At 47.9% G+C, this 24,675-nt stretch overlaps 1 protein-coding gene across 5 annotated transcripts in view; it reads left to right on the top strand.

Annotated features, from left to right (window-relative positions):
* The window catches only part of PHKA1 (phosphorylase kinase regulatory subunit alpha 1), a 452,411-nt gene that overhangs the window by 290,688 nt on the left and 137,048 nt on the right, over window positions 1-24,675 (top strand). For all 5 annotated transcript variants that reach the window (XM_069748675.1, XM_069748674.1, XM_069748673.1 and 2 more), the window contains one exon: window positions 2,060-2,189. In XM_069748675.1, coding sequence (XP_069604776.1) covers window positions 2,060-2,189 — 130 coding nt within the window. The remainder of the gene's footprint in view (window positions 1-2,059; window positions 2,190-24,675) is intronic.

The raw sequence follows: 24,675 nt of genomic DNA, 5'->3' as shown, positions 1-24,675 counted from the left end.
GTGGGGCGGCTGTAGTGTGAGGGCGGGGACAGCTGTAGTGTGGGGGCAGGGTTGGCTGCAGCGTGGGGTGGTTGTAGTGCGGGGGCTGGCTGTAGTATGAGGTTGGGGCTGGCTGTAGTGTGTGGGGGTGGGGGCGGCTGTTGGGGTGGGGTGCGGCTGTAGTGTAGGGTGGTGGACTGGCTGTAGTGTGTGGGTGGGGGATGGCTGTAGTGTGGGGGACGGCTGCAGTGTTGGGGTGGGGGGCTGATTGTAGTGTGGGGGCGGGGGACGGCTGTAGTGTTCGGTTGGGGTGCGGCTGTAGTGTGGGGGCGGGGGACGGCTGTAGTGTGGGGGCCGGGGACTGGCTGTAGGGGAATGGCTGTAGTGTGGGGGCGGGGGACGGCTTTAGTGTGGGGGCCAGGGACTGGCTCTAGTGTGGGGATGGCTGTAGTGTTGGGGCAGGGGGCTCGCTGTAGTGTGGGGGCGGGATACGGCTGTAGTGTGGGGGCGGGGGACGGCTGTAGTGTGGGGGCCGGGGACTGGCTTTAGTGTGACAGCTGTAGTGTGGGGGCGGGGTGCGGCTGTAATGTGGTGACGGCTGTAGTGTTGGGACGGGGGGCTGGCTGTAGTGGTGGGCTGGGGTGCGACTGTAGTGGTGGGGTGGGGCTGTAGTGTGTGGGCGGGGGACGGCTGTAGTGTCGGGGCGGTGGACTGGCTGTAGTGTGGTGACAGCTGTAGTGTTGCTGTAGTGGTGACAGCACTAGTGTGGGGGCGGGGGGCGGCTGTAGTGGTGGGCTGGGGTGAGGCTGTAGTGTGGGGGCGGGGTGGGTCTGTAATGTGGGAGCGGGGACGGCTGTAGTGGTGGGCTGGGGTGCGGCTGTAGTGTGGGGGTGGGGCTGTAGTGTGGGGGCAGGGGACGGCTGTAGTGTGGGGGCGGGGGGCTGGCTGTAGTGTGGGGTGGGGCTGTAGTGTGGAGGCCGAGTGCAGCTGTAGTGGTGGGCTGGGGTGCGGCTGTAGTGTGGGGGCCAGGGACTGGCTGTAGGGGGACGGCTGTAGTGTGGGGGCCGGGGACTGGCTGTAGTGTGACAGCTGTAGTGTGGGGGCGGGGTGCGGCTGTAGTGTGGGGATGGCTGTAGTGTTGGGGCAGGGGGCTCGCTGTAGTGTGGGGTCGGGGACTGGCTGTAGTATGACAGCTGTAGTGTGGGGGCGGGATGCGGCTGTAGTGTGGGGGCGGGGTGCGGCTGTAGTGTGGGGACGGCTATAGTGTTGGGATGGGGGGCTGGCTGTAGTGGTGGGCTGGGGTGCGACTGTAGTGGTGGGGTGGGGCTGTAGTGTGTGGGTGGGGGATGGCTGTAGTGTGGGGGCGGGGACGGCTGTAGTGTGGTGACAGTTGTAGTGTAGCTGTAGTGGTGACAGCTCTAGTGTGGGGGCGGGGTGCGGCTGTAGTGGTGGGCTGGGGTGGGGCTGTAGTGTGGGGGCGGGGTACGGCTGTAATGTGGGGGCGGGGACGGCTGTAGTGTGGAGGCCGGGTGCGGCTGTAGTGGTGGACTGGGGTGCGGCTGTAGTGTGGGGGAAGGGGACGGCTGTAGTGTGGGGGCGGGTGCGGCTGTAGTGTTGGGGTGGGGGGCTGGCTGTAGTGTGGGGGTGGGGTGGGGCTGTAGTGTGGAGGCCGGGTGCGGCTGTAGTGGTGGGCTGGGGTGCGGCTGTAGTGTGGGGGTGGGGTGGGGCTGTAGTGTGGGGGCAGGGGACGGCTGTAGTGTGGGGGCGGGGTGCGGCTGTAGTGTTGGGGAGGGGGGCTGGCTGTAGTGTGGGGGTGGGGTGGGGCTGTAGTGTGGGGGCGGGGGACGGCTGTAGTGTGGGGCGGGGTTGGCTGTTTTGTATCTCTGCTGCATTGCTAAATCTAAAGGCAGAACGGCTGCACCCAGTAATGTAAGTTATACATCGGACTCAGATTTTCTTGGCCTGCATTACGCTGCTCTCAGATGAAATAACAAAAACCTGGGGACAGATTCCTTTTAAACAGTTCAATATTTGTGCAATTATGCATTCAAGGTAGCACTTCTCATGTTCTTTGTCGTAGGAAATCATGGTGTATCTGGCCATGTACATGAGAACACAACCTTCTTTGTTTGCTGAGATGTTTCGTCTGAGGATTGGACTAATCATACAGGTGATGGCTACTGAACTTTCCCAATCCCTACGGTGTTCAGGTAAGAAAAAAAACTCTCTACTGATTGGGTTATGGAACAATTAATTTCCAAATAGACTTGTCGCAAACCGCTACTGTATGGTGCACGGTGATTTCTTTTTTGTCATTTTTGTGTCTTACTTAAACGGCTAGTAAAAATGTGCTTGTAGTCCTCCTCATATTCAAAGGAGGCAGTATTAGTCCACTTCAGGCATCCTGCTCTCATTGCCCCAAACAAGTCCAGTCTCAGATTCTCGTATTATATCCCTATGGGTATGATTGACATCCCCGTGCAATCGTCATCCGTGCAATCGTCCTTCGTGCAATCCCCGTGCAATCGTCCTTTGTGCAATCCCCGTGCAATCCCTGTGCAATCATCCTCTGTGCAATCCCCGTGCAATCATCCTCTGTGCAATCCCCGTGCAATCATCCTCTGTGCAATCCCCGTGCAATCGTCCTTCGTGCAATCCCCGTGCAATCGTCCTTTGTGCAATCCCCGTGCAATCATCCTCTGTGCAATCCCCGTGCAATTATCCTCTGTGCAATCCCAGTGCAATCATCTTCTGTGCAATCCCTGTGCAATCTTCCTCTGTGCAATCCCCGTGCAATCGTCCTCTGTGCAATCGTCCTCTGTGCAATCGTCCTCTGTGCAATCGTCCTCTGTGCAATCGTCCTCTGTGCAATCGTCCTCTGTGCAATCGTCCTCCGTGCAATCATCCTCTGTGCATTCGTCCTCCATGTAATCGTTCTCTGTACAATTGTCCTCCGTGCAATCCCCGTGCAATCATCCCTCGTTCAATCGTCCTCCATGCAATTGTCCTCCGTGCAATCCTCGTGCAATCGTCCTCCGTGCAGTCCCCACGCAATCGTCCTTCATTCAATCGTCTTACGTGCAATCATCCTCCGTGCAATCCCCCGCCATGCAATCCCCGTGCAATCGTCCTCCGTGCAGTCCCCCGTGCAATCATCCTCCGTGCAATCCCCATGCAATCGCCCTCCATTCAATCGTCTTCCGTGCAATCCCCATGCAATAGTCCTCTGTGCAATAGTCCTCCGTGCAATAGTCCTCCGTGCAATAGTCCTCCGTGCAATAGTCCTCCGTGCAATAGTCCTCCGTGCAATAGTCCTCCGTGCAATAGTCCTCCGTGCAATAGTCCTCCGTGCAATCGTCCTCCGCGCAATCCCCGTGCAATCATCCTCCGTGCAATCGTCCTCCGTTCAAACCCCATGCAATCATCCTCCATTCAATCGTCTTCCGTGCAATTGTCTTCCGTGCAATCCCCGTGCAATCATACTCCTTTCAATCGTCTTCTGTGCAATCCCCGTGCAATCATCTTCCGGTTCAATCTCTGTGCAATCGTCCTCTGTGCAATCCCCATGCAGTCGTCCTCCATGCAATCCCCCTCCGTGCAGTCCCCGTGCAATCGTCCTCCGTGCATTCCCAATGCAATCATCTTCCCAGCAATCCCGATGCAATCGTCCTCTGTGCAATCCCCATGCAATCATCCTCCATTCACTCGTCTTCTGTGCAATCGTCTTCCGTGCAAACTCCATGCAGTTGTTCTCCGTGCAATCGTCCTCCGTGCAATCTCTCTGCAATCGTCCTCTGTGCAATCCCCGTGCAATCGTCCTCCATGCAATCGTCTTCCGGTTCAATCTCTGTGCAATCGTCCCGTGTGCAATCCCCATGCAGTCGTCCTCTGTGCAATCCCCGTGCAATAGTCCTCTTTGCAATAGTCCTCCGTGCAATAGTCCTCCGTGCAATCCCCGTGCAATCATCCTCCGTGCAATCGTCCTCCATTCAAACCCCATGCAATCATCCTCCGTTCAAACCCCATGCAATCATCCTCCATTCAATCGTCTTCCGTGCAATCGTCTTCCGTGCAATCCCCGTGCAATCATCCTCCTTTCAATCGTCTTCTGTGCAATCCCCGTGCAATCGTCTTCCGGTTCAATCTCTGTGCAAACGTCCTCTGTGCAATCCCCATGCAATAGTCCTCCGTTTAATTGTCTTCCATGCAATCGTCCTCCATGCAATCCCCCTCCGTGCAATCCCCATGCAATCGTACTCCGTGCAGTCTCCCGTGCAATCATCCTTCGTGCATTTGTCCTCCGTGCAATCATCCTTCGTGCAATCCCCGTGCAATCGTCCTTCGTGCAATCTCTGTGCAATTGTCCTCTGTGCAATCCCCGTGCAATTGTCCTCCGTGCAATCGTCTTCCGGTTCAATCTCTGTGCAATCGTCCTCTGTGCAATCCCCATGCAATAGTCCTCTGTTCAATCGTCTTCCATGCAATCGTCCTCCATGCAATCCCCCTCCGTGCAATCCCCGTGCAATCGTCCTATGTGCAGTCTCCGTGCAATCATCCTCCGTGCAATCCCCATGCAATCATCTTCCCAGCAATCCCGATGCAATCGTCCTCTGTGCAATCCCCGTGCAATCATCCTCCATTCACTCGTCTTCTGTGCAATCGTCTTCCGTGCAAACTCCGTGCAATCGTTCTCCGTGCAATCGTCCTCCGTGCAATCTCTGTGCAATTGTCCTCTGTGCAATCCCCGTGCAGTCGTCCTCCATGCAATCGTCTTCCGGTTCAATCTCTGTGCAATCGTCCTCTGTGCAATCCCCATGCAGTCGTCCTCCATGCAATCGTCCACCGTGCAGTCCCCGTGCAATCGTCTTCCGGTTCAATCTCTGTGCAATCGTCCTCTGTGCAATCCCCATGCAATAGTCCTCCGTTCAATCGACTTTTGTGCAGTCGTCTAACGTGCAATCCTCGTCCAATCGTCCTCCACGCAGTCCCCTATGAGAAAGCTTTTCATAGGGCAAACTTCTAGGTGCATGGGTGGTCAAAACCACTGTACCCAAATGTGCTGACTCTCAGCTGTTGGTGTTGTGTTAAGGACACAACATGTTTACAATTTGTCCAAAACGTTGGAAGCATGAGCAACCCTAAGCCCGAAAGCAATGCCATGCTGATAAATGGTCTAGACTCTAGACAAAGTGATCAGTGCAAATAATTGATAGCTACCTTTCATGGGAGCAGTGCAGCATTCCTAACCTGTCTACTCGGGAGCGGTGCATAATTCCTAACCCGTCTACTTGGGAGCGGTGCAGTATTGCTAACCCATCTTCTCGGGAGCGGTGCAGCATTTGTAACCCGTTTACTCAGGAGCGGTGCAGCATTCTTAACCAGTCTATTCAGGATAGGTGCAGCATTCCTAACCTGTCTACTCGGGAGCGGGGCAGCATTCCTAACCCATCTACTCGGGAGCGGTGCAGCATTCTTAACCAGTCTACTCGAGAGCGGTGCAGCATTCCTAACCAGTCTACTCGGGAGCGGTGCAGCATTCCCAACCTATCTACTCGGGAGCGGTGCAGCATTCTTAACCAGTCTACTTGGGAGCGGTGCAGCATTCCTAACCCATCTACTCGGGAGCGGTGCAGCATTCCTAACCCATCTACTCGGGAGCGGTGCAGCATTCTTAACCAGTCTACTCGGGCGCGGTGCAGCATTCCTAACCCGTCTACTCGGGAGCGGTGCAGCATTCCTAACCTATCCCGTCTACTTTGGAGCGGTGCAGGATTCCTTACCAGTCTACTCGAGAGCGATGCAGCATTCCTAATCCGTCTACTCGGGAGCGGTGCAGCATTCCTAACCCGTCTACTCGGGAGCGGTGCAGGATTCCTTACCAGTCTACTCAGGAGTGGTGCAGCATTGCTAACCCATCTTCTCGGGAGCGCTGCAGCATTCGTAGCCCGTCTACTCAGGAGCGGTGCAGCATTCTTAACCAGTCTATTTGAGAGAGGTGCAGCATTCCTAACCTGTCTACTCGGGAGCGGTGCAGCATTCCTAACCCATCTACTCGGGAGCGGTGCAGCATTCCTAACCCATTTTCTCGGGAGCGGTGCAGTATTCGTAACCAGTCTACTCGGGATAGATGCAGCATTCCTAACCTGTCTACTTGGGAGCGGTGCAGCATTCCTAACCCATCTACTCGGGAGAGGTGCGGCATTCCTAACCCATCTTCTCGGGAGCGGTGCAGCATTCTTAACCAGTCTATTCAGGATAGGTGCAGCATTCCTAAGCTGTCTACTCGGGAGCGGTGCAGCATTCCTAACTCGTCTACTCGGGAGCGGTGCAGCATTCCTAACTCGTCTACTCGGGAGTGGTGCAGCATTCCTAACCAGTCTACTCTGGAGCGGTGCAGCATTCTTAACCAGTCTACTCGGGAGCGGTGCAGCATTCCTAACCCGTCTACTCGGGAGTGGTGCAGCATTCCTAATCCGTCTATTTGGAAGCGGTGCAGGATTCCTTACCAGTCTACTCGGGAGCGGTGCAGCATTTCTATCCTGTCTACTCGGGAGCGGTGCAGCATTCTTAACGAGTCTACTAGGGAGCGGTGCAGCATTCCTAACTCGTCTACTCGGGAGTAATGCAGCATTCCTAACTCGTCTACTCGGGAGTGGTGCAGGATTCCTAACCAGTCTACTCGGGAGCGGTGCAGCATTCCTAACCCATCTTCTCGGGAGCGGTGCAGCATTCTTAACCAGTCTATTTGGGATAGGTGCAACATTCCTAACCTGTCTACTCGGGAGCGGTGCAGCATTCCTAACCCATCTACTCAGGAGCGGTGCAGCATTCCTAACCCATCTTCTCGGGAGCGGTGCAGTATAAGTAACCCGTCTACTCGGGATAGGTGCAGCATTCCTAACCTGTCTACTCGGGAGCGGTGCAGCATTCCTAACCCGTCTACTCGAGAGAGGTGCAGCATTCCTAACCCATCTTCTCGGGAGCGGTGCAGCATTCGTAACCCATCTACTCAGGAGTGGTGCAGCATTCTTAACCAGTCTATTCAGGATAGGTGCAGCATTCCTAACCTGTCTACTCGGGAGCGGTGCAGAATCCCTAACTCGTCTACTCTGGAGCGGTGCAGCATTCTTAACCAGTCTACTCGGGAGCGGTGCAGCATTCTTAACCAGTCTACTCGGGAGTAGTGCAGCATTCCTAACTCGTCTACTCGGGAGTAGTGCAGCATTCCTAACCCGTCAACTCGGGAGCGGTGCAGCATTCCTAACCCGTCTACTCGGGAGTGGTGCAGCATTCCTAACCAGTCTACTCGGGAGCGGTGCAGCATTCTTAGCCAGTCTACTCGGGAGCGGTGCAGCATTCCTAACTCGTCTACTCGGGAGTAGTGCAGCATTCCTAACTCGTCTACTCGGGAGTGGTGCAGGATTCCTAACCAGTCTACTCGGGAGCGGTGCAGCATTCCTAACCCATCTTCTCGGGAGCGGTGCAGCATTCTTAACCAGTCTATTTGGGATAGGTGCAGCATTCCTAACCTGTCTACTGGGGAGCGGTGCAGCATTCCTAACCTGTCTACTCGGGAGCTGTGCAGCATTCCTAACCCGTCTACTCGGGAGCTGTGCAGCATTCCTAACCCGTCTACTCGGAAGCGGTGCAGCATTCCTAACCCATCTACACAGGAGCGGTGCAGCGTTCCAAACCCTTCTACAGGGGAGCGGTGCAGTGTTCCGAACCCATCTACATGGGAATGATGCAGTGTTCCAAACCAGTCTACATGGGAGTGGTGCAGCATTCCAAACCCGTTTACACGGGAGCGATGTATCGTTCCCAACCAGTCTACACAGGAGCGATGCAGCGTTCCCAACCAGTCTACACGGGAGCGATGCAGCGTTCCCAACCAGTCTACAAGGGAGCGATGCAGTGTTCCGAACCCGTCTACAGGGGAGTGGTGCAGCATTCCAAACTTGTTTACACGGGAGTAATGCATCGTTCCCAACCCGTCTACATGGAAGTGACGCATCGTTCCCAACCCATCTACACGGGAGCGATGCAGCGTTCCCAACCAGTCTACAGGGGAGCGGTGCAGCATTCCAAACTGGTCTACAAAGGAACGGTGCAGTGTTCCCAACCCGTCTACACGGGAGCGATGCAGCGTTCCCAACCATCTACATGGGAGCGATGCAGCATTCCCAAACCATCTACACAGGAGCCGTGCAGCATTCTAAACCCGTCTACAGAGGAAGCGGTGCAGCGTTCCAAACCTGTCTACAGGGGAGCGGTACAGCGTTCCAAACCCGTCTACACGGAAACAATGCAATGTTCCATACCAGTGTACATGGGAGATGTGCAGCATTCCAAATCCGTCTACAGGGGAGCGGTGCAGCGTTCCAAACCTGTCTACATGGAAACAATGCAGTGTTCCATACCAGTCTACATGGGAGCTATGCAGCATTCCAAACCCGTTTACAGGGGAGCGGTGCAGCGTTCCAAACCAGTCTACATGGGAACAATGCAGTGTTACATACCAGTCTACATGGGAGTGGTGCAGCATTCCAAACCCGTTTACACGGGAGCGTTGCATCGTTCCAATCTTATCTACACAGGAGCCGTCAGCGTTTTAAACACTTGGATGGTATATATTTCTACATGGTTTTTTTTGCATGAGATAAAGACCTGTATGTTCTATTTCTATTACTGCATTTAAAGCTTTTATTGTGATGCTGTATTTGTGGGCGACATCACCCTGGTTCTAATATCCATTTGACCCAGTTGGGCATGCATCGAACAGGTATCTAATCCCGATTAACACTACCATAAATTGGCTAATGGAGTATAGCAGACGATTTGTGTCCGGTCCCACACTAGTCTAGGTAGAATGCTATTGAGTTAGGACTGGATGGTGAGGAGTATACCCAATGATTTATGTCCGGTCCTACACTATTCAGTTATGACAGGGTGGTGAGGAGTATACCCAATGATTTATGTCCAGTCCTATCCTATTCAGTTATGACAGGGTGGTGAGGAGTATAACCAATGATTTATGTCCGGTCCTACCCTATTCAGTTATAACAGGATGGTGAGGGGTATACCCAATGATTTATGTATGGTCCTACCCTATTCAGTTATGACAGGGTGGTGAGGAGTATACCCAATGATTTATTTCCGGTCCTACCCTATTCAAATATTACAGGGTGGTGAGGAGTATACCCAATGATTTATGTCTGGTCCTACCCTATTCAGTTATGACAGGGTGGTAAGGAGTATACCCAATGATTTATGTCCGGTCCTACCCTATTCAGTTATGACAGGGTTGTGAGAAGTATACCTAATGATTTATGTCCGGTCCTACCCTATTCAGTTATGACAGGGTGGTGAAGAGTGTACCCAATGTTTTATGTGCGGTCCTACCCTATTCAGTTATGACAGGATGGTGAGGAGTATACCCAATGATTTATGTCCTGTCCTACCCTATTCAAATATGACAGGGTGGTGAGGAGTATACCCAATGATTTATGTCCGGTCCTACGCTACTCAGTTATGACAGGGTGGTGAGGAGTATACCCAATGATTTATGTCCAGTCCTACCCTATTCAGTTATGACAGGATGGTGAAGAGTATACCCAATGATTTATGTCCGGTCATACGCTATTCAGTTGGGATAGGCAGGTGAGGAATATACCCGATGATTTATACCTGGTCCTACGCTATTCAGTTGGGACATGCTGGTGAGGAGTATACCTGATTACCTGATGATTTATACCTGGTCCTACGCTATTCAGTTGGGACACGATGGTGAAGAGTATACCTAATTACCTGATGATTTATGCCCGATCCTACGCTATTCAGTTGGGACAGGATAGTGAAGAGTATACCCGATGATTTATGTCCGGTCCAACTCAATTCAGTTAGGACAGGATGGTGAAGAGTATACCCAATGATTTATGTCCGGTCCTACCCTATTCAGTTATGACAGGGTGGCGAGGAGTATACCCAATGATTTATGTTGGGTCCTACCCTATTCAGTTATTACAGGGTGGTGAGGAGTATACCCAATGATTTGTGTCCGCTCCTACCCTTTTCAGTTATGACAGGGTGACGAGGAGTATACCCAATGATTTATGTCCGGTCCTACCCTATTCAGTTATAACAGGATGGTGAAGAGTATACCCAATGATTTATGTCCGGTCATACGCTATTCAGTTGGGATAGGCTGGTGAGGAGTATACCCGATGATTTATACCTGGTCCTACGCTATTCAGTTGGGACATGCTGGTGAGGAGTATACAAATGATTTATGTCTGGTCCTATGCTATTCAGTTATGACAGGGTGGTGAGGAGTATACCCAATGATTTATGTCCGGTCCTACCCTTTTCAGTTATGACAGGGTAGTGAGGAGTATACCCGATGATTTATGTCCGGACCTACCCTATTCAGTTATGACATGGTGGTGAGGAGTATACCCGATGATTTATGTCCGGTCCTACCCTATTCAGTTATGACAAGATGGTGAAGAGTATACCCTATGATTTATGTCCGGTCCTACCCTATTTAGTTATGACAGGATGGTGAAGAGTATACCCAATGATTTATGCCCGGTCCTACTCTATTCAGTTATGACAGGATGGTGAAGAGTATACCCAATGATTTATGCCTGGTCCTACTCTATTCAGTTATGACAGGATGGTGAAGAGTATACCCAATGATTTATGTCCAGTCCTACTCTATTCAGTTATGACAGGCTGGTGAAGAGTATACCCGATGATTTATGTCCGGTCCTACTCTATTCAGTTGGGACAGGATGGTGAAGAGTATAGCCGATGATTTATGCCTGGTCCTACTCTATTAAGTTATGACAGGATGTGTGAGTTAGCAGAAACCAGTTCTTTGTTTACAGCAATTTGCTTCCATTTGTGTATGAGAGTTTTTCAAGATAGAATAACTCGACCCCAAGTAGTGGTGTAGGTGTGAATCCTACATATTTGGGATGTGCAGCAATAGAGCTACACCCCAGTGTGTTTCCTAATATATGTATACTTTATGTACTCATTGGTAGGAAGTGAGGTGGTATGATAGATCACGCCATACATATACACAATGGTAGGAAGTGAGTTAGCATGGAGTAATTAAAGGGGAGCAGGATCAATTCATACATGTGGGGAAAATAGATGAACATCATACAATGTTTGCTGTTCACCTGTCTGTTTGATTGGCTGCATTTACGATTATATGCGCTGTCATGTCACTTTTATGTGCTTTTTTTTTTTTTTTTTTAAGAAGTGTGCTAATGGATAAATAGTCCCTGTAAGAAGGTAACAATCAGCTCAGCGTTGTGGACGTGTGACATTAACAATCAACAAGCATGGGAGCAGTGTTTGAGGATCAGGAAAGGAGGTGCAGTTAATGTTGTGTTTGGTGCTGATAGCAGAGAAAACTCGAGAGGAGAAAGGATAATGGCAGTTGTAAAGCTATAGTAAGGCAAAGAGTGAGTATATACAGTGGCTTGCAAAAGTATTCAGCCCATTGGATTTTTACCTATTTTGTTACATTACAACCTCCCTGTAAATATTTTTGTAATCCGATTTGTGCGTTATGTATCAGCACTAAATAGTTTAAGGAAGTGAGAAAAATGTAGGCAAAAATTAAATTTATTGGATCAAATATCTAAAAATTGGCATGTGCATATCTATTCACAACTTAAAAAATTTCTGGTGTTAACAGTTCACTTCTTAAGTCCCATGCTTAGTGACTGGACTTCTACCTCTGTGCAATTAAAGTGTCACATGTCTGTCAGTATATGCACTTTACCTTCTCTGAAAGGCCACAGAGGCTGCAACACCATTAACAATAGGTATCACTGACAAAACCACACCATGAAGACCAAGGAGATCTCCAAACAAAACCACGAAGACCAAGGAGATCTCCAAACATCACCATGAAGACCAATTAGATCTCCAAAAAAGTCAGGACAAAGTTGTTGAGAGATACAAGTCAGGGTTAAGTTATAAAAAAAAAAAAAAATATCCCAATCTCAGATGATCCCCGGAGAATCATCAAATCCATTATCACAACTGTTAAGCACATTTAACTCTCTCCTCCGCCCATCACTGCCACCTCCAACTCCCCTCATTTCTTCCGAGGACTTTGCCACCTACTTCAAAAACAAGATCGGCCAAACAAGGCAAACCTTTACTGTTCCACCACCCAACCGCTCCATATACCAGACCTCTGCCGTTCCATAATAACCTCCCTCTCCAACATCACTGAAGAAGAGCTTACTCACCTCCTTTCCAAATCACACCGCACCACCTGTGCACTTGACCCCATCCCTTCCCACCTGCTCCCCAACCTCACTAACATGCTCATTCCAGCCCTAATCCAACTCTTCAACCTATCCCTATCTTCTGGTAACTTCCTCTCTGCCTTTAAACATGCCACCATCACACCCATCTTCATAAAACTAACCTTGACCTAACTGCTATGCCCAGCTATCGCCCCATATCACTGCTCCCATTTGCTTCAAAACTCCTTGAGCAGGGCATGTCCATGCTTAATTTTCCTCCCACCTCTCATCTAACTCTCTCCTTGACAACCTCCAATCTGGCTTCCGCCCCACCACTCCACCAAAACTGCCCTGACCAAAATTACTAATGACTGAGAGACAAAGCTAACAGACAGTTCTCCATCCTTCCTCCTTCTCGACCTGTCCTCTGCCTTCGACACAGTCGACCACTGGCTACTGCTACAGATTTTTTCTTTCCTTGGCATCAAAGACCTTACCCTGTCCTGGATCTCCTCATATCTTTCCGACCACACATTTAGCATTTCCCACTCCTACACTACCTTCTCATCCCACCCTCTCTCTGTTAAAGTCCCTCAAGGCTCTGTCCTAGGGCTTTTACTTTTTTCCATCTATACCCTTGGCCTAGGACAACTCATAAAGTCCCATGGCTTCCAGTACTACCTGTATGCAGATGACACTCAGATCTACCTCTCTGGCCCAGACGTCACATCTTTGCTGTCCAGAATCCCCGAGTGTCTGTCAGCCATGTCCTCCTCTTTCACCTCTCGCTTTCTAAAACTATGTAGACAAAACCGAACTCCTCATCTTTCACCCATCTCGCGTATCCCCCCTACCTGATCTGTCTATTATGGTAAACGGCATCACACTCTCTCCCGCACCTGAAATCCGCTGCCTCGGGGTAACTCTCGACTCTGCCCTGTCCTTCAAACCTCACGTCCAAACTTTTGTCACCTCCTGTCGCCTCCAACTCAAAAATATTGCCAGAATCCATCACTTCCTCAGCCCACAATCTACTAAAACTCTTGTGCATTCCCTCATCATCTCCTGCCTTGATTACTGCAACACCCTCCTCTGTGGCCTCCACCCTATCTCTCTTGCACCACTCCAGTCTGTCCTCAACTCTGCTGTTCGGCTAATCCACCTCTCTCCTCGCTACTCCCCTGTTTCTCCCCTCTGCAAATCCCTCCACTGGCTCCCAATTCCCCAACAAATCCAGTTCAAACTACTAACACTGATCTACAAAGCCATCCACAACCTGTCCCCTCCCTATATCTCTGAACTAATCTCCCAATATCTTCCCTCACATAATCTTTGATCCTCCCAATACCTCCTACTCTACTCCACACTTATTCGTTCCTCACACAACCGCCTCCAAGATTTCTCCCGAATATTCCCCATCCTCTGGAATTCCACGCCTCAACTCGTCTGATTATCCACCACCCTCGGATCCTTCAGATTGAACCTGAAAACCCATATCTTCAAGGCCTCCAGCCTGCAATAACCATTCTGCTGCCTCACCACCACCCGAGCTGCCGCCTCACCACCACCAGAGCTGACACCCCCCCAACCTTCTGTCTCTTCCCCATTACCCCGTAGAATGTAAGTTCGCAAGGACAGGGTTCTCTCCCCTCTGTACCAGTCTGTCATTGTAAATTTGTTTACTGTAAACGATATCTCTAACTCTGTATGTAACTCCTTTCTCATGTACAGCACCATGGAATTTATGGGTGCTATATAAATAAAATCAACAAATGGAAAAGATATGGTTCCACAACAAACTTGCCAAGTGAGGAGCGCCCACCAAAGCTCTCAGCCCAGGCAAGGAGGACATTAGTCGGAGAGGCAGCACAGAAGCCAAAGGTAACCCTGAAGGAGCTGCAGAGTTCCCATGTAGAGACTAGTGTATCGTTCCATACGATCACAATAAGTCGAGGTAACCTTTATGGAACAGTGAGCAGAAAAAGGCCTTTGCTTATGTACAAAAAACTGTAAGGCTCCTTTTGAGTTTGCCAAAAGATGTGTTAGACTCATCAAGTGTAAGAGGAAAGTGCTGAGCTCAGATCATACAAAATTGAACTTTTTGGCCACCAAGGTAAACTCTATGCCTGGTACCAAACCAACACAGCTCATCACCCCAAGAACACCATCCCCACAGCGAGACATGGTGGTGGCAGCATCATGTTGTTAGGATGGTTTTCAGCAGAAGGGACAGGAAAAATGGTCCAAGTTGAGAGGAATATGGATGGTGCAATATACGTGTTGCTGCATATGTTACAGTTTGAACTATTTTTCTATCAGCGTTTGATTTGTTTGTGACAACAAGACACTAACAGTAAAAAATACTAAATCTCCTCACACCAGCCAGTGTCTCCAGGCCATAGTGGAAAGAGTTCTGCAAGATTTTGAGCTCCATAAAAGAGCAGGTTCTTGTTACTGTAAATGGCAATGCTTGATCATAAGTACTGATCAGTTATACTGATGACCGAGAATAATAAAGGTGAACAGGTGCTGGATGAAACTTCAGAGTCAGTATGTGTGAGATGGAGGCTGCAGTCCTTTAACTGAGGAGCAAACAGATAATACTACATAAGAACAGGACAATGATACTTTACAATTAAAGCAGCTGCCAAGGCAAACAGGATCATGGGGTGCATTAAGAGGTCTGGATACACATGAGAGCATTAGACTGCCTCTATACAAATCCCTAGTTAGACCGCACATGGAGTACTGTGTCCAGTTTTGGGCATCGGTGCTCAGGAAGGATATAATGTAACTAGAGAGAGTACAAAGGAGGGTAACAAAATTAATAATGGGGATGGGAGAACTACAATACCCAGATAGATTAGCGAAATTAGGATTATTTAGTCTAGAAAAAAGACGACTGAGGGGCGATCTAATAACCATGTATAAGTATATAAGGGGACAATACAAATATCTCGATGAGGATCTGTTTATACCAAGGAAGGTGACGGGCACAAGGGGGCATTCTTTGCGTCTGGAGGAGAGAAGGTTTTTCCACCAACATAGAAGAGGATTCTTTACTGTTAGGGCGGTGAGAATCTGGAATTGCTTGCCTGAGGAGGTGGTGATGGCGAACTCAGTTGAGGGGTTCAAGAGAGGCCTGGATGTCTTCCTGGAGCAGAACAATATTGTGTCATATAATTATTAGGTTCTGTAGAAGGACGTTGATCTGGGGATTTATTATGATGGAATATAGGCTGAACTGAATGGACAAATGTGTTTTTTTCGGCCTTACTAACTATGTTACTATGTTAATTAGATGTTAGACAATTGAATCAGAAAATTGAAGCTGCTTTCGCCCCGAAGCCTGTCTCACCTTCCTAACCAGGCCATTTTTTCAATTCTGACCAGTGTCATTTTATGATGTTATAACTCTGGAACACTTCAATGGATCCCACTGATTTTAACATTTTTTGTGACATATTGTACTTCATGATGATAGTAAAATTTCTTTGATATGACTTGACGTTTATTTGTGAAAAAAAATTGCAAATTTGGTAAAAATGTTGAAAACGTTGCAATTTTCAAACTTGTAATTTTTATGCTTTCAAATAAGAGTGTTATGTCACACAAAATTGTTAAATAACATTTCCCACATGTCTACTTTACATCAGCACATTATAAGGGTTAAAGTTGACCAGCGATTTCTCATTTTTATAACAAAATGTACAAAATCATTGTTTTAGGGACAACTTCACATTTGAAGTTACTTTGGAGGGTCTACATTATAGAAAATATAAAAAAGTGACACCATTCTAAATACTGCACATCTCAAGCTGCTCAAAACCACATTCAAGAAGTTTATTAACCCTTCAGATGCTTCACAGGAATTAAAAAGTAAAAAATAAACATTTAACTTGTTTCATACATTTTTTCCTTTAGACATATTTTTTTTTATTTTCACAAGTTTAAAAGGGAACCTGTCACCTCAAATTGGCGGGATATTTAAATGAGTTTTTACCAATCTGATGGGCGGCGTATCCTCTTCATTTCTCCACCCCGTCCGTCCCTGTTTTCCGCAATATTACTGAATAAGAGTATGCGTGTGCCATAGTTGGTGCGTGCGCCATGCATTCTTCAGTGGCGCACGCGCAGTATGCTTTGACCTACTGTGGGCAAAGCCGAAAAGCATTACTGTGCATGCGCCCGCGCACTATGACCCAGAAGTTTTTCACTGTGTTTCGGGACATAGTGTGCGGGCGCATGCGAAGTAATGCTTTTCAGCTTTGCCCACAGTCTTCGGTGGCGCACGCGCCAACTATGGCGCACGCATACTCTTATTCACTAAAGTATTGCGGAAAACAGGGAAGGATGGGGTGGAGAAATGAAGAGGATACGCTGCCCATCGGACCAATAAAAACTCATTTAATATCCCGCCAATTTGAGGTGACCGGTTCCCTTTAACTAGAGAAATTGCACCATGCAATTTGTTGTGCAATTTCTCCTGAGTATGCCGATATTGCATGTGTGGGGGAAAACCACTGTTTGGATACACGGCAGGGCTTGAAAGGGAAGGAGAGCCATTTGAGTTTTTGGATGTAAAATTTGCAGGAATCATTAGCGCACGCCATGTTGTGTTTGGAGAGCCCCTGATGTGCCTAAACAGTGGAGACCCCCCACAAGTGACACCATTTTGGAAACTAGACCCCTCTGGGAATTTATCCAGATGTGTATTGAACACCTTGAAACTCCAGGTGCATCACAGAAGTTTATAACGTTGAGCCGTGAAAATAAGAAAAAAAAATCACACATTTCCCACAAAACTTTTTTTTAGCCCAAAATTTTGTATTTTCACAAGGGTAACAGTAGAAAATAGATTCCAAAACTTGTTTTGCAATTTCTCCTGTGTTCACCGATAGCCCATATGTGGTCGAAAACTATTTTTGAGGCACAGTGCAAAGCTGACAAGGGAAGTAGTGCCATATTACAGTGCAGATGTTGCTGCACTGGTGTGAGCGTGCCATGTCACATTGGCAGAACCCCTGAGGTGCCAGAATAGTAGAATCCCGATAAGTGTTCTAGGATTGCAGTGAATATATTGACACCATATGTGTGCCACAGAATTTTATACCATTGGGCAGTGAAAAAAATTTTTTTACCACCAAAATTGGGTGTTAGCCCCAAATTTTACATTTTCATACTGGGAAATGGGTAAAATGGCACCAAAATTTGTCCCCCAATTTCTACTGAGCGTGACAATACCCCATATGTGGATGCACAGTAGTAGTTAGCCTTACACAGAGACTCTGTAGGGACGGAGCGCTATTTACCTCCTGGAATGCAGATTTTCGTACTAGGGTTGAGCGACTTTTACTTTTTTAGGGTCGAGTTGGTTTTCGCGAAACCCGACTATCTCAAAAGTCGAGTCGAGTGAAATCGGCCGATTATCGCGAAAAGTCGGGGATCGACCGAAACACGAAACCCAATGCAAGTCAATGGGGAAGCATAGTCGGCAGTGAGTGGAGGCCAGGAAAACACCTACAGTGCACATTTTAATGGCAAAAACATCCATTCTTGTTACTGAAGCTTGTCAATCCTAATTTACCTTATAATAATAGTTAGGCATTGGAAATTGGGGGTCATTTGGCTAAAGTTGTGGGGGGTAGGGCTGGTTCAAGTATTTAGTGGGCCCAGGAAACGTGGACCACGTCACGGCAGTGGAGCAGGGAGAGGTAAGTATTTCAACTTTGCAAGTGCTGTGATCCTGAGCAAGCGGGGGGGCCCACTCGTTCGCATTGGCACTGGCACAGGGCCCCTCAAAGTACGGCGGTGTGTTTGCACGGCGGGGGCGCCTCCCACCGGCAGCAACACTTTTGCATACTATGAGGGGCCCTGTGCCAGTGACGTCGCCAACGAGTATTCCGCCCCCCACCTGATGAAGGAACCTGCACTTTGATTTGCACCTTACTCTTTGTCCCTGTGTAAGGTGGTATAGTATGCGGGAAGGGGAACCTGACTTTCAGCAGGGTCACATTCTGGCTGTGTAGCGTGCAAGGGGAATGTAGTGGTCTGGGTCAGTGTACCAGCAGACTCCTCTACCACTGGCTGGGCAATGGGCAGGATGAGGAGGAAACACAGATATAGGCCCAAATAATAAAGTGGGCTAAATGCAGTTCAAAATTGGTAACAGGACTAACCAGGCGGCATTGTTTTGTTCAGTGGAGGACAACTGTAATGACAGGCTGACACAGTGAGTAGGCCCAAATCAGTAAGTAGGCTAAATGCAGTTCAAAATTGTTAACAGTAGTAAACAGGCGGCACTGCTTTGTTCAGTCAAGAACATCAAGGAGGGACAGACACCGTTAGTAGGGCCAACAAAACTAGTAGGCCAAATGCAGTGTTATATTAAAAACAATTTAACGAGAGCCTGAAGATAGAAGCTCAGGAAAGGCAACCTGGAGAACACCTTGGAGCGGCAGACACTGTTAGTAGGCCCTAACCAAACTAGTAGCCCCACTGCAGTTTTTCCATTTAAAAACTATTTAACAAGAGCCTGAAGATCGAAGATCAGATCAGGAAAGGCAACCAGGAGAACACCATGGAGCGGCAGACACTGTTAGTAGGCCCCAACCAAACTAGTAGCAGCAATGCATTTGTTCCATTTAACAACTATTTAACAAGAGCCTGAAGATCGAAGCTCAGGAAAGGCAACCTGGAGAACACCTTGGAGCGGCAGACACTGTTAGTAGGCCGAAACCAAACTAGTAGCCCCACTGCAGTTGTTCCATTTAATGAGAGCCTGAAGATCGAAGATCAGGAAAGGCAACCAGGAGAACACCTTGGAGCGGCAGACACTGTTAGTAGGCCCCAACCAAACTAGTAGCCCCACTGCAGTTGTTCCATTTAAAAACTATTTAACGAGAGCCTGAAGATCGAAGCTCAGGAAAGGCAACCAGGAGAACACCTTGGAGCGGCAGACACTGTTAGTAGGCCCTAACCAAACTAGTAGCAGCAATGCATTTGTTCCATTTAACAACTATTTAATGAGAGCCTGAAGATAGAAGGTCAGGAAAGGCAACCAGGAGAACACCTTGGAGCGGCAGACACTGTTAGTAGGCCCCAAACAAACTAGTAGCAGCAATGCATTTGTTCCATTTAACAACTACTTATCGAGAGCCTGAACATAGAAGCTAGGGAAAGGCAACCTGGAGAACACCTTGGAGCGGCAGACACAGTCTCTAGAACCCAGACCCAATTTGTAGGCCTAATGCAGTGTTATATTAACAACTACTTAACGAGAGCTTGAAGATAGAAGCTAGGGAGAGGCAACCTGGAGAACACCTTGGAGCGGAAGACACAGTTTGTAGACCCCAATGAAACTTGTGGCCCCAATGCAGTTTTAACCCTTTCACAACATGCGCCGTACTATTACTGCGCATGCCGTGTCACCTCCTTTGATGTGGGCTCCGGCGGTGAGCCCACATCAAAGTCGCGACATGTCAGCTGTTTTGTACAGCTGACATGTGCGCGCAATAGCGGCGGGTGAAATCGCTATTCACCCGCCACCATTAACCTGTTAAATGCCGCTGTCAAGCGCAGACAGCGGCATTCACCGGCGCTTTCGGCTGGGCGGCCGGAAATGATGTTATCGCCGACCCCCGTCACATGATCGGAGGTCTGCGATGCATCAGGATAGTAACCATAGAGGTTCTTGAGGCCACTATGGTTACTGATGCCGGCCTGCTGTGAGCGCCCCCCTGTGGTCGGCGCTCACAGCACACCTGCATTTCAGCTACATAGCAGCGATCAGATGATCGCTGCTATGTAGCAGAACTGATCAGGCTATGCCAGCTTCTAGCCTCCCATGGAGGCTATTGAAGCATGGCACAAGTAAAAAAAAAAAAATGTTTTTAAAAATATGAAAAAAATATAAAAAATATAAAAGTTTAAATCACCCCCCTTTCGCCCCATCCTAAATAAAACAATTTAAAAAAAAACAAACCTACACGTATTTGGTATCACCGCGTTCAGAATCGCCCGATCTATCAATAAAAAAAAAGCACTAACCTGATCGCTAAACAGCGTAGCAAGAAAAAAATCTGAAACGCCAGAATTACGTTTTTTTGGTCGCCGCGACATTGCATTAAAATGCAATAATGGGTGATAAAAAGAACGTATCTGCACCAAAATGGTATCATTAAAATGTCAGCTCGGCACGCAAAAAATAAGCCCTCACCCGACCCCAGATCACGAAATATGGAGACGCTTCGGGTATCGGAAAATGGCACTTTTTTTTTTGTTTGTTTGTTTTTTAACCCCTTCATGACCCAGCCTATTTTGACCTTAAAGACCTTGCCGTTTTTTGCAATTCTGACCAGTGTCCCTTTATGAGGTAATAACTCAGGAACGCTTCAACGGATCCTAGCGGTTCTGAGATTGTTTTTTCGTGACATATTGGGCTTCATGTTAGTGGTAAATTTAGGTCAATAAATTCTGCGTTTATTTGTGATAAAAACGGAAATTTGGCGAAAATTTTGAAAATTTCGCAATTTTCACATTTTGAATTTTTATTCTGTTAAACCAGAGAGATATGTGACACAAAATAGTTAATAAATAACATTTCCCACATGTTTACTTTACATCAGCACAATTTTGGAAACAAAATTTTTTTTTGTTAGGAAGTTATAAGGGTTAAAATTTGACCAGCGATTTGTCATTTTTACAACGAAATTTACAAAACCATTTTTTTTAGGGACCACCTCACATTTGAAGTCAGTTTGAGGGGTCTATATGGCTGAAAATACCCAAAAGTGACACCATTCTAAAAACTGCACCCCTCAAGGTACTCAAAACCACATTCAAGAAGTTTATTAACCCTTCAGGTGCTTCGCAGCAGCAGAAGCAACATGGAAGGAAAAAATGAACATTTAACTTTAGTCACAAAAATTATCTTTTAGCAACAATTTTTTTATTTTCCCAATGGTAAAAGGAGAAACTGAACCACGAAAGTTGTTGTCCAATTTGTCCTGAGTACGCTGATACCTCATATGTGGGGGTAAACCACTGTTTGGGCGCACGGCAGGGCTTGGAAGGGAAGGAGCGCCATTTGACTTTTTGAATCAAAAATTGGCTCCACTCTTTAGCGGACACCATGTCACGTTTGGAGAGCCCCCGTGTGCCTAAAAATTGGAGCTCCCCCACAAGTGACCCCATTTTGGAAACCAGACGCCCCAAGGAACTTATCTAGATGCATAGTGAGCACTTTGAACCCCCAGGTGCTTCACAAATTGATCCGTAAAAATGAAAAAGTACTTTTTTTTCACAAAAAAATTCTTTTAGCCTCAATTTTTTCATTTTCACATGGGCAACAGGATAAAATGGATCCTAAAATGTGTTGGGCAATTTCTCCTGAGTACACCAATACCTCACATGTGGTGGTAAACCACTGTTTGGGCACATGGTAAGGCTCGGAAGGGAAGGAGCGCCATTTGACTTTTTGAATGAAAAATTATTTCCATCGTTAGCGGACACCATGTCGCGTTTGGATAGCTCCTGTGTGCCTAAACATTGGCGCTCCCCCACAAGTGACCCCATTTTGGAAACTAGACCCCCCAAGGAACTTATTTAGATGCCTAGTGAGCACTTTAAACCCTCAGGTGCTTCACAAATTGATCTGTAAAAATGAAAAAGTACTTTTTTTTCACAAAAAAATTTTTTTCGCCTCAATTTTTTCATTTTCACATGGGCAGTAGGATAAAATGGATCATAAAATTTGTTGGGCAATTTCTCCCGAGTACGCCGATACCTCATATGTGGGGGTAAACCACTGTTTGGGCACACGGCAGGGCTCGGAAGGGAAGGCGCGCCATTTGACTTTTTGAATGGAAAATTAGCTCCAATTGTTAGCGGACACCATGTCGCGTTTGGAGAGCCCCTGTGTGCCTAAACATTGGAGCTCCCCCACAAGTGACCCCATTTTGGAAACTAGACCCCCCAAGGAACTTATCTAGATGCATATTGAGCACTTTAAACCCCCAGGTGCTTCACAGAAGTTTATAACGCAGAGCCATGAAAATAAAAAATAATTTTTCTTTCCTCAAAAATGATTTTTTAGCCTGGAATTTCCTATTTTGCCAAGGATAATGGGAGAAATTGGACCCCAAATATTGTTGTCCAGTTTGTCCTGAGTACGCTGATACCCCATATGTGGGGGTAAACCACTGTTTGGGCGCACGGCAGGGCTCGGAAGGGATGGCACGCCATTTGGCTTTTTAAATGGAAAATTAGCTCCAATCATTAGCGGACACCATGTCACGTTTGGAGAGCCCCTGTGTGCTTAAACATTGGAGATCCCCCAGAAATGACACCATTTTGGAAACTAGACCCCCAAAGGAACTAATCTAGATGTGTGGTGAGGACTTTGAACCCCCAAGTGCTTCACAGAAGTTTATAACGCAGAGCCATGAAAATTAAAAAAAAAATTATTTTCTCAAAAATGATCTTTTAGCCTGCAATTTTTTATTTTCCCAAGGGTAACAGGAGAAATTTGACCCCAAAAGTTGTTGTCCAGTTTCTCCTGAGTACGCTGATACCCCATGAGTGGGGGTAAACCACTGTTTGGGCACACGTCGGGGCTCAGAAGGGAAGTAGTGACTTTTGAAATGCAGACTTTGATGGAATGGTCTGCGGGTGTCACGTTGCGTTTGCAGAGCCCCTGGTGTGCCTGAACAGTAGAAACCCCCACAAGTGACCCCATTTTAGAAACTAGACCCCCCAAGGAACTTATCTAGATATGTGGTGAGCACTTTGAACCCCCAAGTGCTTCACAGACGTTTACAATGCAGAGCCGTGAAAATAAAAAATCATTTTTCTTTCCTCAAAAATTATGTTTTAGCAAGCATTTTTTTAGATTCACAAGGGTAACAGGAGAAATTGGACCCCAGTAATTGTTGCGCAGTTTGTCCTGAGTACACTGATACCCCATATGTGGGGGTAAACCACTGTTTGGGCACACGTCAGGGCTCGGAAGTGAGGGAGCACCATTTGACTTTTTGAATACGAGATTGGCTGGAATCAATGGTGGCGCCATGTTGCGTTTGGAGACCCCTGATGTGCCTAAACAGTGGTAACCCCTCAATTCTACCTCCAACACTAACCCCAACACATCCCTAACTCTAATCCCAACTGTAGCCATAACCCTAATCACAACCCTAACCGCAACACACCCCTAACCACAACCCTAACCCCAACACACCCCTAACCCTAACCACAACCCTAATTCCAACCCTAACCCTAAGGCTATGTGCCCACGTTGCGGATTCGTGTGAGATATTTCCGCACCATTTTTGAAAAATCCACGGGTAAAAGGCACTGCGTTTTACCTGCGGATTTTCCACGGATTTCCAGTGTTTTTTGTGCGGATTTCACCTGCGGATTCCTATTGAGGAACAGGTGTAAAACGCTGCGGAATCCGCACAAAGAATTGACATGCTGCGGAAAATACAACGCAGCGTTTCCGCGCGGTATTTTCCGCACCATGGGCACAGCGGATTTGGTTTTTCATATGTTTACATGGTACTGTAAACCTGATGGAACACTGCTGCGGATCCGCAGCCAAATCCGCACCGTGTGCACATGGCCTAATTCTAAAGGTATGTGCACACGCTGCGGAAAACGCTGCGGATCCGCAGCAGTTTCCCATGAGTTTACAGTTCAATGTAAACCTACGGGAAACAAAAATCGCTGTACACATGCTGCGGAAAAACTGCACGGAAACGCAGCGGTTTACATTCCGCAGCATGTCACTTCTTTGTGCGGATTCCGCAGCGGTTTTACAACTGCTCCAATAGAAAATCGCAGTTGTAAAACCGCAGTGAAATGCGCAGAAAAAAACGCGGTAAATCCGCCATAAATCCGCAGCGGTTTAGCACTGCGGATTTATCAAATCCGCAGCGGAAAAATCCGCAGAGGAACAGAATACGTGTGCACATACCGAAACCCTAACCCTAGCCCTAACCCTACCCCTAACCCTAGCCCTAACCCTACCCCTAGCCCTAACCCTAGCCCTAACCCTACCCCTAGCCCTAACCCTACCCCTAACCCTACCCCTAACCCTACCCCTAGCCCTAACCCTACCCCTAGCCCTAACCCTAGCCCTAACCCTACCCCTAGCCCTAACCCTAACCCTAACCCTACCCCTAGCCCTAACCCCTAGCCCTAACCCTACCCCTAACCCTACCCCTACCCCTAACCCTAACCCTATTCTAACATTAGTGGAAAAAAAAAATTTCTTTATTTTTTTATTGTCCCTACCTATGGGGGTGACAAAGGGGGGGGGTCATTTATTATTTTTTTTATTTTGATCACTGAGATATAATTTATCTCAGTGATCAAAATGCACTTTGGAACGAATCTGCCGGCCGGCAGATTCGGCGGGTGC

Source organism: Ranitomeya imitator, chromosome 2, assembly GCF_032444005.1.
Source record: "Ranitomeya imitator isolate aRanImi1 chromosome 2, aRanImi1.pri, whole genome shotgun sequence".
Classification (NCBI taxonomy): domain Eukaryota; kingdom Metazoa; phylum Chordata; class Amphibia; order Anura; family Dendrobatidae; genus Ranitomeya; species Ranitomeya imitator.
Note: the sequence above shows the minus strand (reverse complement) of the source record. Positions and strands in the feature narration are given on the sequence as shown.